General features: G+C 41.0%; 1 protein-coding gene across 8 annotated transcripts in view; it reads left to right on the top strand.

Annotated features, from left to right (window-relative positions):
• The window catches only part of MFSD2B (MFSD2 lysolipid transporter B, sphingolipid), an 80,777-nt gene that overhangs the window by 7,210 nt on the left and 56,971 nt on the right, over nt 1-16,596 (top strand). For 7 of the 8 annotated variants that reach the window (XM_075126383.1, XM_048845643.2, XM_048845645.2 and 4 more), the window contains 5 exons: nt 545-670; nt 3,264-3,388; nt 7,667-7,790; nt 11,155-11,233; nt 15,784-15,962. In XM_075126383.1, the coding sequence (XP_074982484.1) occupies nt 545-670; nt 3,264-3,388; nt 7,667-7,790; nt 11,155-11,233; nt 15,784-15,962 (633 nt within the window). Of the gene's footprint in view, nt 1-544; nt 671-3,263; nt 3,389-7,117; nt 7,309-7,666; nt 7,791-11,154; nt 11,234-15,783; nt 15,963-16,596 lie in introns of those variants that run through there. The other variant, XM_048845646.2, reaches the window with a different exon arrangement.

Below are 16,596 nucleotides of genomic sequence, written 5' to 3'. Positions count from 1 at the left end.
CATACATAAGCAAAAAAAAGTTTGATATCCGATAATTACTCAACATTTTGCCATCTGAATAATTCATTTTTGGGCAGAGATAACACCGTCCCTCAGCAAGTCATCCAAGACCCAGGAGCTGCCCCATAGATAGTGTCTATACACTACAAAGTCTGCCTGATTGCTTCTTATCGTGTGTTCATGGACTCACTGCACTTGAATGGTCCATGCTCACTTGCGGCCTCTAAGAAGTGTGCTTTTCAGAAATAGCTCACGGGAAGTCAGTTTACCTGGACTCCAGTTCTGGTAACTTGGAACAGGCACTGAAAGCTGAATCACAGTGTTCAAACTTGGTTTCCTGAAGTAAAGAATAGCAGCCAGTAGCCTGATTCTCAGTGGTTCTGAACACTGAAGTCAGTGGGGGTCTCTGGATATTCAGCACCTATGAAAATGCTGAATATCAGACCACTTAAATAAGTGCCTGAATATGAGTTTAACCATAAACTTGTGAAACTTTTAATGTTTTGCATTTTCTCTTAACTTGTCTGTTCTTGTTCTGTTTCAGCTCAGACAGGAAGACAGACTCTCAGTTTGCAGCAAATTATGCTATGCAATAGGAGGCGCTCCAAACCAAGTTGCTACAAGTGCCACTGCTTTTTTTCTACAGATCTACCTGTTAGATATAGCACATGTAAGTAATGTGCAAAGTGCTTTCTGGCTCCAACTTTGTTCAATTACGATGTCATCACCTACTTAATTTTCCTGTATCTAATATCAAGATAATTCAACTCATATGCCTTTTAACTATATTCTGTTGTTGTTTTTAATTGTTCAGCCCTTGTGGAAACTCTTTTCAGCTTAGTGACAAAACTTATTTAGTAATTATGCTTGATAAATGTAATAGTGTGGTAATGGGTGCTTGATTAGCTGGTCCTTATTTGTTTAATTGTTTGTCGGTCCCACTAAATAAACATGAAGGAGCCATTTGTTCCACAGTTTCTCCAGCAAAGGTCTTAGCTCCACTTTTTCCCCCTCCCCTCAACTTTTTAGGGGTCAAATACCTCATTTTACAAGGATTACGTGGAATTCTTCCCCACGCAGAGCCATTCTCTTCCAAATCGTGGCAGTGCTGTTCCTGTGGGATTACGAAGCCCACTATGTGAAATCTTTTATGTTCAATCTGAGCCATTTCCCAATAAATTAACATTCAGAGTTAACCCTTTGCAGCCTTCAGTTTTACCATTAGAATTCCATCCATCTAATTTACCTGCATAACCTCTGTAGGTATGTATATAATCCCACACCACCTAGAAACCTTAGACCAAATTTAGAATTGCTGTAAGGAGCTACGAATTGCACACTCTTACAAGCTGGTGTGAATTTTGCCCTGTTGTATTTTAATATTTGTATAATTGAATTTAGGGCCCTGGCCATGGTAAGCACTGTGCAAACATGTATACAGAGACAGATCGCATGCTAGAAAGTTTATCATCTCTCCAAGTTTTCCTTCACACTCTATGTGCTAGTCCAAAATCCATTTCCTTGCTATCCCTTTGTGTTTTCTGAGCAATGCCAGTGCATGAACCTTCTCATCTGAAGCTGTCTGTGTGCTCCTCATCACCATAGAATCTGAGCACCTGTATCTGTATCTCTTTGGCTCATTGACTATCTCATTTCTAAATTCAGTGGAAGTTTATACCTTTTATCCCCCATCCATGCCTCTTAAATCCCTTCTCCCGCTGTTATCTAATGGAGCTGGATGGAAAATAGTAAATATTTTTGGTGGAAAAAATTCCAAAAAAATGACTTTTGGGGTGAACATTTTTCAGTTTTTCCAAAGGGAAAAAACCCAAATATTTGCATAAATTTGTTTAAGAATAAAGGCCATTTTTTGTTGTTGGAAAAAAGTTTGGATGGAAAATTTTCAACCAGCTCTTATTTAATATTAAACTGTTCAGTCACTATGATTTAACTCTAACATAGCTTGGGATAAATTTTGTATGAGACATGCAATGCAAATGTGTGCAGTGTCTGCCTTTAACAAATCATGCTGTATATCCTTGACATTTCAAACCGTATCCTCACTTTGTCTGTCTTTGCTCTTCCCTTCCCATTGAAACACTGAAGAGCGGAAGAATTCGTAGGCAGTCTCGTTAGGCAGCTCCAATCTCAATAAAGGTTTTGAGCAAAACCGATGATATGCATGTTGAAATGACTCTCTAGTCACTTAGCTTGGTGGCAAGGGAATGTCGGGGTAACTAGAGCAGATCCCACCTTACGTGCTCACTGCTCTCTTCATACCCCATGACTGTGTTGTCTGTGTGTGAATTCTTGCACTTAGTACAGATATATGTAGGAATGACTACATCCCACGTAATTAATCATAATCTGAAAAATACACATTTGCTTGGTAAATTTCTTTTTTTTTTTCATTTGATTTTATTTTTTAATGTGGGAAAACTTTAAAATGTGCTTCATTTGACCAATGTGCTCTCTTCTGTTCTTTGGCATATACTGGATTTAAAGGTAACAGTTTACATTATTCACATGTGACCCTAACTGCAACTGTTATTGAAAAACGAACAAACTAGATGTATTCCAAGTCATCCAAATTAATCTCACTCTGGTTTAGTTGGAAAAAAAGTTGCACACAGAAATGTTGTACAGAAAATACAGAATAAGCATTTGGAAGAAACAGTACTATATTGGAGTATTAACTCTAGTAGTCACAGTTCAGTTCTTTGTAGAAATAAGCCCATCATGCCAAAACCACTTTCACAATTAGTACCAGTTGGCACTCTTATAGGTAATGTCAATAGAGATACTAAGGACTGAATGGACATGGGAAATGAACTATACTCTTGTCTGCTTCAGCTCAGGAGCAGAAATTTAGAAATGGGGTCTTGTGGGAGAAGCTTACCTTACCTCTACTTCTGCGGTACCTGGTTTTATGATTAAACCACAGACTTCAGTCTCCAGTGTTGTCTGGCTGACACCTCTCCCCAGCATTATATTCAACTATGATCTTTCTCTCCTCACCTTGCTCCCATCACGCACATTCTCTCTTGCATAGTGCCTGTATCTCAGTGTCTAGTTTGTTGTCTCCCAAGATGCATTGATGGTGGAGGGCTATTTATTCATGATTTTTAATAGTAGTCAATGTGTGTTGTAAGTGAGCTATCACTACACTTTACGTAAAACACTGGGATTCTTTCTGGAAAGTTGCTTTATGTTGTTCCATTGAATGATGGATCTTGTTTAGAGCACTGTGTCTATACTTTCAGATTACTCCGTTTCATGCCTCTTTGGTGCTGTTCATTGGCAAAGCCTGGGGCGCAGTTACTGATCCTGTTGCTGGCTTTTTTATTAGCAAAAGTAAATGGACAAAAATTGGCCGTCTTATGCCTTGGTAAGCAGAAAAATATTTTGTTCTGTTTCTTGTTTTTTTCCCCTTTTTTTCTCTTTCCTTTAATCCTATAATGGCTTCATTGAATTAAACCTTTTATTTTTTTTCTTGCTTTTGCCTTTCTCAAATTAGACTGATTTTAGTATGGATAGAATTAATATGTAAAAAACTCCACTCTTTTCTGCCTCCTGTTTTCAGCTGCACCTCCATAAATTACAACAAGGGGCTTTCTTGGAAGCTCCCTGAAGAAACCACTCAACTGTTTAGAGATGGGCCGAAACTGGAACCTCAAATCCAAAATCTTGTTGAATTTGGGTGGGAGAGGATCTGAACCTCCAGATCTGACCAAACCCCTTTGTGGTTTTGATTCTGAGTTGGATTCTGCATCAAAAGGGCCTTATTTTCCACTTCTGGTTCAGATACATCCAAACTGTTGGAAGACTAGTCATTCGTTAGATACTTGTTTGAGCCCTCACTCCGGCACTGCACCCATCTCAATCCCACTCCTTGCATGCAGGCTTGGCTGGAGCTCACCAACTCTAACATGGTAGGCCTATGGACCCAACAGGGTATGTCTCAGGCCACCTCGCTGAGCTGCTTGCACTGCCCTAGTGGTCAGTTCTGTTCTCATCTCGGGCAGTGCAGGATCTTCCCCTGAATGTCAGCATTCATCCCAGCTCAACACAAGCCAGTCCCACCAGCCGTTTCCGCACACCTCTCTGGACTCTTTCTTTACGTCTTCACTATTGGCCCCCCTAGTTAAAACATTTAATTGGAGGGTGAAAATTGTCATGATTTTTAACAAGGAACCAACTGCTGGAAGAGGTTGGGGCTGCCAGCATTGTCGTAGTTCACAGAACTTCATTCCCCCTTTTCATATTCCCACCTCAAGCAGCTAAATGTGGTGCAGCTGCAGTTCCAGCATGCTCAGGGGCTCTGGTCCTGCTTGAATTACTCTCCTCTGAAGCACACTAAAGCCCTTAGACAGCTCTCACTCTATTCTGACCTTCACTAAATCCGTATGTAACAATGAAAAGCAAGTATCACATACACTTTCCATGTGGTGTAAGGAGGGGGGAGATATACCCTACTGTTGAACAGAAATATAAATATTACCAATGGGGGAAGGAGGGTGAAAGGTGGGACGGTAAACTGGAAAAGGATGATGCATGTTTCAGGACCCAAACGCTCCCATGATGTGTTGTGGATTTTTTTTTCCCTTTTAAAAACAAAAGGAAACTGGATGGCTTATGGACTCTGGAGTCTTTTGCTTTTGTCGCTGATTTCAGTCTCATAGATTCAAAGGTGCTACTGTCAGAGTCTTTGAGTTAGTGACTAGACCTGTGCAAATAACTGATTTCCCCCCAGTTTGTTGTTTAATTGGAAAATTAAAAACAAATAAACAAAAAAATCCAAGTCGACCCAAAAGAAATTGTTTTAATTTTTAGTGAACTGAAAAACTTAAAAACAAATGTTTCATATTGAACAAAATGTTTAGTTTGAAAGAATTATTTTTTACCTTTTTAAAATAAAGTGAAGTAAAATTTCAAATGAAAAATTGTTTTGAATTGAAAAATCAAAATACTTTGTTCATTCACGAGCACTAAACTCACTGTATGAAAAAAATTAACCTAGAAAAAATCATGTTGCGGTAGGGTGCATTTTATAACCCAGTGGTATTAGCTGTTTTCAGAATCATTTCTCAGTTCCGTTATACCCTGTAAATATGGTCTGTTCAGGAGAAAGAATAGTGTTAGAATGACTTGCGGCCTAGCATCACATAGACTTATCAGCCCCTTGCATTAAACTCCCTAATGTACAACTTGCACTTACACTTCACTTATCTAATCAGGCCTTTAAAATACGCTTGTCAAACTGCCCTTGTTTTTCTGGAGGAATTTTTTTTAAATGTCACGTTATCAGGGAAAACTCTTTAACCCTATAACAGGGGTGGCCAACCTGAGCCTGAGAAGGAGCCCCAATTTACCAATGTACATTGCTAAAGAGCCACAGTAATAAGTCAGCAGCCCCACATCAGCTTCCCCACCCTGCTCCCAGTGTCTCCTGCCCACTGGCAGCCCCAGCGATCAGCGCCTCCCCCTCCCTCCCTGCACCTCCCAATCAGCTGTTTCGTGGCGTGCAGGAGGCTCTGGGAGGAGAGGGGGGAGGGCGGACGAGAGAGCGCACAGCAGGCTCGAGGGAGGGAAGGGGTGGCGTGGGGGCAGGGCCTGTGGCAGAGCCAGGGGTTGCACAGTGAGCACCCCCCAGCACACTGGAAAGTCGGCGCCTGTAACTCCAACCCCGGAGTCGGTGCCTATACAAGGAGCCGCATATTAACTTCTGAAGAGCCGCATGTGGCTCCGGAGCCACAGATTGGCCACCCCTGCCTATAATATATAGCACTGCCCATTTCCACCAATTGAAGACCTGGTATTGTTTTTCTAATTAGCTTAAAACACCTTTTCTTGGGGTTTGATTTGATTAATATTTGTAGAGTGAAATTATTACAGCCATTTAAGTTTTTAAAGTGAACTAGGGAATTATGCAAACTTCACTCCTTGCCCCATCTGACAGGTGTATTTAATAAAGGAGGAGTCGTTTTTTTATTTTAAAAAAAAGGTTAGGGTTTTATTTAATACAGTAACAAGTCATCAAAGTGTTGGTCGTCTTCTTTGTATATCGTGTGATGTTTCAAAGGAATGCGCAGGTGCTGGGATAAAGGATACTAACACAAAATGTTACACATTAGTTTCCTTGCAAGGGGGACCACAGATAGTCTTGTGATTCATCACGTCATTGAATCACATGCCTAACTTTAAGCATGAGTATTGAAGTGAATGGGGAAGGAAAAGTGAAGGGTTAGAGGGGGAAAAACAAGAAAGACAGTTATTTTTGTGAAGTAGCACAAAAGTTTGGTGTAAGAACCATTCTGAGTCCAATGTAATGGTAGCTGTAGCTGAACAAAATCTGAACATGCCTTGGGATGCTTCGATCACATCCTCGTTTACTGCTTCAAGAGCTGACCCAGTATGAGCGGACTGAGCTGTGACCTAGAAACCAGGAAAGGCAGAGAGTACCAGAACCTGGCTACTTTCCTTGTTACTCTACACATTCAGCTCCCAGTGTTGCCTTTCATCCCATACAGCAGTGTGGAAGAGCCATTGTTTTGCTGAACTATTTACCTACATTATTCTTTTGTAGTCCACTTTTTCAATACACCATTGCAAAATAAGCAGCTGACCCCAATGTCAATAGGAGAAAACTGTGAGAATAGGCCTGTTGTGAAGGGATTAATCTGTTTTCTCTTTTGTTTGAATTTTTATTGTGACCTTGGTCATCTAATTACATTGTTTAATGTCTGCTTTGCAAGAATACTGGAGAACACTGCTGCTGCTGCCAGTCATGCTGTGGGGAATGAATTGCATTTGATACAATGAAATTTGAAAATAGTGTTGTTTGTCTGATAGCCTTATATTAACTTGGCATATTGCTGCCTAGTGGCTATACCTTGAATTCAAGTTTCCATGATATTTTTTTTAAAACCATCCTTACTCATTAGGGGGCTGAACCTGCTGCTATTGGAGTCACTGAGAGTTTTTCCACTGACTTAAATGGGAGCAGGCTTGTCCCTATAATTGTATTTCACAGGGATGGACAAACATAGATCCTAGGCAGTGCTACAATGTGATACATGGCTGCCCCTCACCTTTTATACTGTCTCCAAACAAGTGAAAAGGAGGCTATTACGCTGAAACGTCAGGTCAGCAGTGAAAAGGCTAAGCTGAGAGGAGAGTTGGAGGTGCCAACGGGGGGAAAAAAGACCCTTGATAATAAAGAGGCTTGTCTGGCTGTTGGTGAAGCATGTTATAAGATGTGGCCATGTGGCTTGGTTCTCATTGGTGCTTTTCAGTAAAGGTTGCGGGGTAAGCATTGACCTTGTGGTTATATCATAATAGCAGATGCAGGGTTTTTTTTCATGTTAATTGTAAATATATCATTAATTATAACTAACCTTTGCTCTTTTCCTTTAACTAACTACATTATTTAACTCTGGGGTGCATTTTGGGGCAGTATTATTTAATATTGTTATGTATTGAATGGTGCTGATTATGCTTTAATGGACTGAATGGTATTATATATAAGCTGTATCAAATAGTGAATCTAAAGCATTTTGAAAGACTACACAAAATTAAGTTACTGCTGGGAAAATTAATTTCTTTTTTTGTCAACCCATCAAGATGCTTTCTAATAAACGTGATATGAACATGTCCTTCATTGTAGGATGTTGGGATGTACGCCCTTCATGATTGTGTCCTATTTCTTCATGTGGTACTTGCCTCCTTTTGTAGCGGGAAGAGTTGTGTGGTACCTGACTTTCTATTGTCTTTTCCAAGCATTGACCACAGTAAGTAGATCTAGATTTACAACATTCTCAGCAATAAAATGCTTTCATTTTCTGGCTTTGCTTTATGTGCCTTCTGATTTAGTGTGTTGGGGGTTTTTTGCACCCAGTTTGCACTTTGACTTTCAGTGAGACTTAGAGTTCTAAGTGCTGAAGCTATTTTTGAAAATGAGATTTAGGTATCTAAGTCACTTATTGCTTTTAGAAGGCAATGGACAATCAGGCCCTCAGTTGTGAAGTAGTTTCTAATAGTCTTTCTTGGATATCCCTGGATGGAGAGGCTTGACTTCTCCACGTTGATTTTAACATGAAGGGACCTTGCACCAGGCTAGTGGCAATATGTAATTTATGTAGCATCTTTCATGTCAGTGGATTCCAAAGCACTTTTCTGACAGACTGCACACCAGGGGTAATCAATAAGTGGACTGCGGGCCAAATCTGGACCACCAGACACTTTTGAAGGGACCCCAAAATCTTCTTATTTAGTTATTGTTATCATTATCGCCAGGACTTAAATTCAGCTGAAGCTGTATATTTCAACCCACCTGGAGTTTCTAAAGCATGTTGGGGGGCTCCAGGAATTACTCTGTCAGAATTTAAGCCCTAATTATCCTTATTTTTTTAATTATTTTCTCTGGAGTCTGGAGCTTTACTGTACCTTGACCAAGAAATTTGGACCTTGACAAAAAATAATTGACTACCCCTGCATGCTATACACATATGGGGTTCACTTCACCCATCACTGAATTGCAGCCACTATTAAGGTGAAACATGGTATCTGTTTAGCAGCACAGAGCAAATCTGTGCAGCAGTTTAGGACAGAAAGTGAAGAATCACATACAACTTGATTTTCAGGGGAAGTCAGGTAGGCCCAATGTAGTTTTCCAGCACATGGATTTTTGCCAGCACATTGGACTTAACGGCTCTCCTCTTGTAACAAGTGCTGTCGGATCTGTTAGGGATGCTTAAGTTTACATCTCATACAAAATATTGTAGCTTCAAAAGTTCATGCACCTAACAACCTGCTGGCATGCTGCTGATTCAGAGCTTGTCTACACAGCAAGTTACTGCACTGCAAGCCAGGGTGCGGATCTACAGAGCAGCACATGGATGCTGCTGCAGCCCAGGGAAAGTCCTGGAGTAGTACATTCACAACTAAGCCATGCTCCAGAATTTTCACTGTGTTGTAGCAGTGCCATTACTGTATGGAAAGCTGGTGCGCTGTGGATTCACACCCTGGGCTTTCAGCACAGTAACTTGTGTAGACAAGCCCTCGGAGGAGTTCCACCTGTGGCATTCCATCAATACCACTTTCTACAGCACGTGGGCTTTCCTAGAGCAGAGTCTCTCGGTCTGTGGTAAGCTGAGTCCAGGTGACGTGCAAAACAAAACTAGGTTGTGAGAGGAGACATGCACAGGAGTGGGCATGTGTGTATGTGAATCTCTGTTACAAAGTAATCTGCAGATTTAAAAAGCTGGAAAAGCACTAGCTGAGAGCTCTCTGTCCAAATATCAACCTGGCCTGACCGGGCTTAGCTGATTAAATCTCATCTACATCACAGTTTAAAGTAGTGTGGCTGCAGGCCACCAAAATACTTGAACTCCTTAGTGACTTGGACTTTTGTCACTCATGCAGATCATTTGAAGTTTAAGGGTCTGCTATATTTCAGTTTTTGTTTGGGGTATTTGCTCAATTCCTTGTTATTTTCTATGATGATAGATTGTCATTAAGAAACCCACAGTGAGTTTAGATGAGGAAGAATTTTATTCCCTGTCTTTTGAAGGAAAAGATCTACTCCGCCCTTGTAAAATGCTGTTCGTGATTTCAGCTTTAAAGCCTGTTTGTACTGAACAAAAAGAAAAGGAGGACTTGTGGCACCTTAGAGACTAACCAATTTGTTTGAGCGTAAGCTTTTGTGAGCTACAGCTCAATTCATCGGATCCGAGGAGTTGAGCTGTAGCTAACAAAAGCTTATGCTCAAACAAATTGATTAGTCTCTAAGGTGCCACAAGTACTCCTTTTCTTTTTGCGGATACAGACAAACACGGCTGCTACTCTGAAACCTGTCTTTGTACTGAACGTAAGGCATCAGGGCTAGTCAGAAAGAAGGTTTTAGTTACAGCTCAGTAAGAAAACATCAACATTTGCCACATGTAACAGAGGCAAGTATGCACTTTGCATGAGCAGGGTACCATATGTGCTTCCCAGACGTGTTCTCTCCTATTTTATCACATAAAGGGACAAAGGATAGTCCTGTTGGTTTAAAGCATAAGATTGGGAGTCAAGAGGTCTGGTTTTTCTTTTCAGCTTTGCCGAAGACCAGCTCTGTGAATCTGGGCAACTGGTTTAATCTCTGTGCCTCTGTTTTCCCTTTAATAAAATAGGAATATTATTACTTACTTACCTTATAAAGAGGGGTAGTGGTGTGTATTTATTTACATAGCATTGGAAGCTTATTAGGTGCTTCCGATAAATATATAGGCGAGGTCACTGTCTGGAAGGGTTTGCCATCTAAATAGGCAACAGAGAATAGGATGGCTAGGGACAAGAATAAATGCTAGAGCTGGAATACTTAGCTTATGTGTTGTTTCAAAATTTTGGAAGTGATTTTTGTTTTAGTTTAAAACTTCGAGGTGAGAATTTACCCTATATCTTTACTGCCAAAAAGGTCTGTGTTTTACAGCAAGATAACTAATACTCTCCTACTAGGAAATGCTAGTGGTAACAAAACTCTGTAGCATTTACCACAGTGTAGCTGCGTGAGGCCAGCCATGAGTGGTGTGGTTATAGTGCTGACCTAACCTAGCTACATCACAGAAAAAACTACTGAGCCTTTTGGCCAGTAGGATTTTTCTTGGGATAACTAACACGCAGTATTTATCTTGCTGTAAAACAAACAAAAAGACTTTCTTGGCCATGAAGACATAGCCTTAGGCAGTGTCTTCACCAGGAAAAAAGGTGCGTTCTTTGTGATCACTAGGATTTTACGTCATGTTAATTAAGTTAAGAACACAGCTTTTTTCCTACTGAAGACAATCCCTAAGGGTTTTTGGCATCCTGAAAGCAGAGTGGTTTTTAAGGAGGACGTTAAAGGGGCACAAAGCGGAGGCATGGTGTACTGGGTAAGTTATTTATTATTTATGTGACCATAGCACCTAGGAGCCCCAGTCATGGACCAGGACCCGATTGTGCTAGATGCTGGATAAACACAGAGAAAAAAAAAAAGACAGTTCCTGCTCCTGAGCTCTTATAGTCTGGGTAAGGGAGCAAATTCCTGTGCCCAATTACACATTGTTCCAGGCAATCAGAGGAACTGAGTACACTACCCTGTAATGCTTTCCTATGTGGTATTCTTTCTTTGTGTAGTTATTCCAAGTACCGTATTCTGCTCTCACCATGTTTCTCAGCCCAGACCAGAAGGAGAGAGATTCAGCAACAGCATACCGTGAGTTTGACATGGGCTTCCTGTTTTAAATTGAATGTCTTAGTTTGGTTAAAATCCCTTTTATTAGAAGAAGTCTCCTGACATTTGTGTGGCCTAATATTGGGTTTCTAGACTAAGAACTATTAGGCTCTGATGGAAAAATGGGGCATCATAGGATTTTTTTTAATGTGCCTTGTAAATATTTCCATCTTCCTGCATGTTTTAAAACTATTAGCCTATCGGATTAGCCACAGACTTTCTTCTCAAGACATAAGTTAGCCACAAGAAACTACTCTTATCTATAGTGTTTTCTGGATTTCTAAAGCCAGTTGTTACTGTATGAGTAATGGTTGCTAATTATAGGTGATCTGCAGAGGGGAAAAATGGGTGTTGATTATTTTTATAATGACACTTAAATAAGGCCTGAAAGTCTCTCTTTTTTTCTTTTTGCCTTTGGATATTTTATAGTAGAAATTCAGGTCTTGTCTAATCCGTTTTTCATAGAAGACTTTCTGGGTGACAGGACGGCTGGTAGACTTGACATCATAGAACCAAGAAAATTAAATGTGACCAAGAATGAAAGTGACTGTCTAAAAATTATCTATCTTGTTTTGGTTACACTCGTTCAACTGTAACACCTATCAAATATTTTGAAAGAAAGACCTCTGTTAAAACAGTCAGTTGATCATAGAATCATATAAATGTAGGGCTGGAAGGGAACTTGAGATGTCATCTAGTCCAGCCCCTTGCTGAGGCAGGACCAAGTATAGACCTCTTGTCTTCCAAAGAGTTCTCCAGGAAAACCATACAAGACTCGCTGTTCCTTTTGTTTTGAAACTAAAGGGAAAAAAAGCCTTAACCCCCCCCTTTCAAGCTCATAAAGAACAAATAAGGGCACAGTTAATTCTTCCTCCTCTTCACATCAACTTGAAAGTTGTCATTCCTCCCCCCACCCCCCGGGTCTCTCCCCCTTATACGTGAGTAAAACAGTCCATTCCTAGATATCCCGGCCAAGGGCAGTGAAAGTGAAGAGAAAGGCCTGCTATTTTCCTTGGGCCAAATTACTCAAGCACTACATGAAAAACTACGTCTTGACTTGCCCTTCAATATTCCCTTAGTGTGCAAGGAATTACTTAGCAGATTTTGGGGGGGGGATTGCTTTTGGTTTTTTTTATTTTATTTTAATTTTCCCCTGGTTGTGCTTGTTTTCTTGCTCGCAAGAGGCTTTCTTCCTCCATTTGTCAATCTAATCCTCAACATACTGGCTAGGCTAAGTGTAAAACAAAACTGTGTATGCAGAATGGTATGGCCAAGATTTTGAACAGACACAAATCTGAAATTTCAGAATTGTGGTACCCACAGAATCCATAACTCTTCCCTGAAGTGTGGTACATATGTGATATTTCATGTTATCTAGTATTTCAACAGGAAGCATGGTCTAGTAATTAAACGGCAGGATTGGGAATTGGGAGATCAGAGTTCTGTTCATACAGACAGACTGTGGGAGAAAAGGGAATAAACTTTGGGAAAGTCACTTAAACAGTATGCCTCAATTCCCATCTGCAAATTTAGCATAATACTTACCTCGCAGGTACTGTACATGAATATCTTTGAACTCCTGAAGGGCAGCATGTACAGACATAGTTATCTTATTGTTTATGATTGAGTCTTATATGTCCAGTTATGCAGTGCAGCCAAGTTATGGCGGTGGCATGAATAATAACTTTGAATTTCCTGACTTGTGTGTGGTTTTTTTTTTTAATATTTCTTTGGCGCTGAGATTTCTTGCAGTGCTGTCGTTGACAAGGGAAATGGTCTCTTTTTACAAGGTCTTCTCAGAAACATTCTCCTCTTGCTCCTCTGCACAATTCAAAGATCACTGTTTTTGTTTGTAGCTTCTAGACCATCAGCTAAAGGAATCTGTTAAAGAAAAAAATGCAATGTAATATATGCTAGTGTGTTTTTTTAATAACATTGAGGCTATGGCTACACTACAGCTTAAGTTGACATAAATTATGTCACTCAGGCGTGTGAATTAGCCACCCTTCTGAGCAAAATAATTTATGCCGACTTAAGCGCTGGTGTGGGTAGTGATATGTTGGTGGGAGAGCTTCTCCTGCTGCCATAGCTACTGCTGCTCATTCGTGGGGGCTGGAGTAATTAAGCAGGCAGGAGAGCTCTCTATTGTAGCCATAACCTGAGAAACAGAGGTATCACTGCCCTCTACTGGGAGAAGTAGAACTCCGTAACCATGTCAGTTCTATACTGCTGCCCACTATTCAAATGCATGACAAAGGTAGATACTTTCAAAGTTATTTTAAGGCAAGTTCTGCTTAAATTTAAGAAGTAGAACCCACCTTAAAACAGCTTTGAAAGTGCTATTTTCTTGGCTAAGCTAGAAATTAACCATTAAAATTTAAGAGAATATACAACTTCGAAAAAAGAAAAGGAGTACTTGTGGCACCTTAGAGGCTAACCAATTTCTTGTTAACTGCTGGAAATGGCCCACCTTGATTATCACTACAAAAGGTTTTCTCCCCTCCCCCCCCTGCTGGTAATAGCTCATCTTAAGTGATCACTCTCCTTACAGTGTGTATGATAACACCCATTTTTTCATGTTCTGTGTGTATATAAATCTCCTCACTGTATTTTCCACTGAATGCATCCGATGAAGTGAGCTGTAGCTCACGAAAGCTTAAGCTGAAATAAATTGGTTAGTCTCTAAGGTGCCACAAGTCCTCCTTTTCTTTTTGTGAATACAGACTAACATGGCTGCTACTCTGAAACCTACAACTTTGAAATATGCCACATTTTCAGCCTGACATGTCTTAGAAAAGAAAATGCGTTTGCAGGGGAATTTCTATGGCATCTTATGATGGCTTTCTTCTTATCGTATGCAAGCATTAGGTACAGCACTCCTTCACTTTAGAGGTTACAAATGAAGAGGTGGCATTATGATACAATGCGGTGACTCATCTGTAGTTACCCATTGCACCAGATGCTCAGTGATTTTTGAAGCTGTCCATGGCATATCCAATTGAAATCTTAGATTGGGTTACAGCCAAATATTTTAGGTCAGACTCATGTTTGGATCTGGGCTAGCCAGCATTTTTGGGCAGCCAGTCGAGTTGGGAGTGAAATTTGGGGTTGGTGACTTAACCTGAACCAAGCAAACACGTCAGGTGTCCCATAAGATCACATCCTCCATTCCATGGTCCTCTCTCTTTGAGAAGATAGCAGCAGTTGTTGGAAAGTCCCACACTGAGAAGAATGAAAGCTCAAAACAGGAAGCCTCTCTGTCTCTCTTAAGTAATGGCTCTGCACCATCTTTCATCTAAGCCCAAACAAGAGTACTTATAACACACATTTGAAACAAAAATGCTCTTTACACAAATCAGAAACTATCTCTTTAAGTCATGCATGTTTGGAAACTGAATCCAGTTTGATGAGATGCAATAAAAAGAAACCTGAATTTCGGATTTGTGCTCAGCATAGCAGACTTTAAGTCAGTAATGGCTAAGCAACCCAGTTTAGGGGGAAAGAGGATGCTATAGCTATATTGATTATGCATCACTTAGAGTCAGTGATGGTCCATGGATCACAGTTTGAGAAACGATGAACTAGGCAAACATGGCATTATAAAATAACAGAACTGATTGGCTTCATCTCTCTGGAGGCTTTTCACTTAATGCTATAATGCTGAGATGTAATGGACCTATCATTCTCTAGATCCTTAAAATGATGCTGCTCTTAAGATACTTGTCTCAGTGGCGGAAGTAACTCCTGTCCCAAGACAGGAGAACAAGTCAGTTAATTCACATAGGTCATTTCCTATGCAGACAGAAGGAGAGTATTTAGATACCCTGGAGCTTTTGGGCTGATAGAGGGGGTGGTATTCAATTTTGTGATGGCATCAGCTGCTGTCGTCACCAGTAGAAGTTGCTCCGATTAAAAACCACAAAACAAAACACAAAGAGGCCCAACACACATGTGCAGTTAACACAGTCACATGCACGCAGTTCTAAAAGTCTGGCCCTCAGTCACTTTAGATATTAAAACTTAGAGCATACGGGCTTCATGTTCTTCACAAACATCAACTGAGATTGATAGGGTGACTGTGAGGTAGGTAAGTATCCATCCCATTTACAGTTAGAAAAACTGGGTACAGAGAGGGTAGGTGACTTGCTAAAGTCACTATCAGACCCAGGATTAGAACACAGGTGTTCTGGCTCCCAGTCCTGTGCTCAGAAAATGCCTCTCAGCATTTAAGCTATATTTTAACTGTGGTCCCCTACATACTTTAGCCCCAGCCATATAGATCTTACATATGTTCTATAGTAATATAGAGGTGGTCAGAGGTGGAATTTCAACTCCATCAAGGGATGCTGACCAGTTGTAACTGAAGTTCAAGTTCTGCTGGTTTTGTTGTTGCCATTTGTGAATGTTCCCTATGTAAAAGGAACATCACTTGCCTCAGTCAGTTTGCTCTTTAGTGAGAGAAACAGCAAGGCTCAGTAACAGCGGGTGAAACAAGCTCACTTCCTAACACATGTTCCTGCTTCCCGTTATAGGAATGACCGTGGAAGTGCTTGGAACCTTGATGGGAGCTGCGCTCCACGGACAGATTGTGGCAAGCGCCCATGCCTCTGATCACTGCACCGTGAATCTCACCATACACGCTGCTGACTCTTCCAGCTCTCTAAGCAACGCTTCCAACCTTGCTGGGTCTTTGGGCCTCCAGTCTCATGGAGTAAGTGCATGCGGTACGGGGAAACTAAACCCTAGGGGAGGTTTCAATGGTGTTACAGCACATCATCCTGCGGGGATATACACGAGGCTGACATGCTTAAGGTTGGTGACATCAGAACCAAGATAGACACCTCATTTTGAACAAGCCCTCCTGTCTGTTCTCTTTTTAATTGCTTCTTGGTAGGACAACCAAATTATGCCGAGGAGCTTTGCTGAAGATGCTGAGACATATGGCTGCTGAGGAGGTCTATGGCCACCTTTTCTCTCCCCTAAAGACTGGCTTGCTGTTTAAAATAGAAGCCTAATTAGTAGGGCTGTCAATTAGCTGCCATTAACGCATGCGATTAATGCACAGCACACTTAACGCATTAATTTTTTTAACATGCGTTAATCGCAGACCCTCTGGGTAAGAGGGCTGCATCAGCTGTTGTAGAGAACCTATGTCCGGTCAGGAGCAGTAATGCAAGCTGCATTCGGAGGGCGGGAAGAGAAGAAGCTACAGAAAGACGTGGTTCTCATCCCGGCCGCGGAGAAGTAGAGATCTTGACACACACACCCCCCGCCCCAGGGTGACTATATTTCTTAAACTAAAAACAGGACAAACAGGTGCTCACCCGAGCTGCCTGCGCCCCCTC

This window comes from Caretta caretta, chromosome 3, assembly GCF_965140235.1.
Source record: "Caretta caretta isolate rCarCar2 chromosome 3, rCarCar1.hap1, whole genome shotgun sequence".
Taxonomy (NCBI): domain Eukaryota; kingdom Metazoa; phylum Chordata; order Testudines; family Cheloniidae; genus Caretta; species Caretta caretta.
This window is presented reverse-complemented; position numbering and strand designations above follow the sequence as displayed.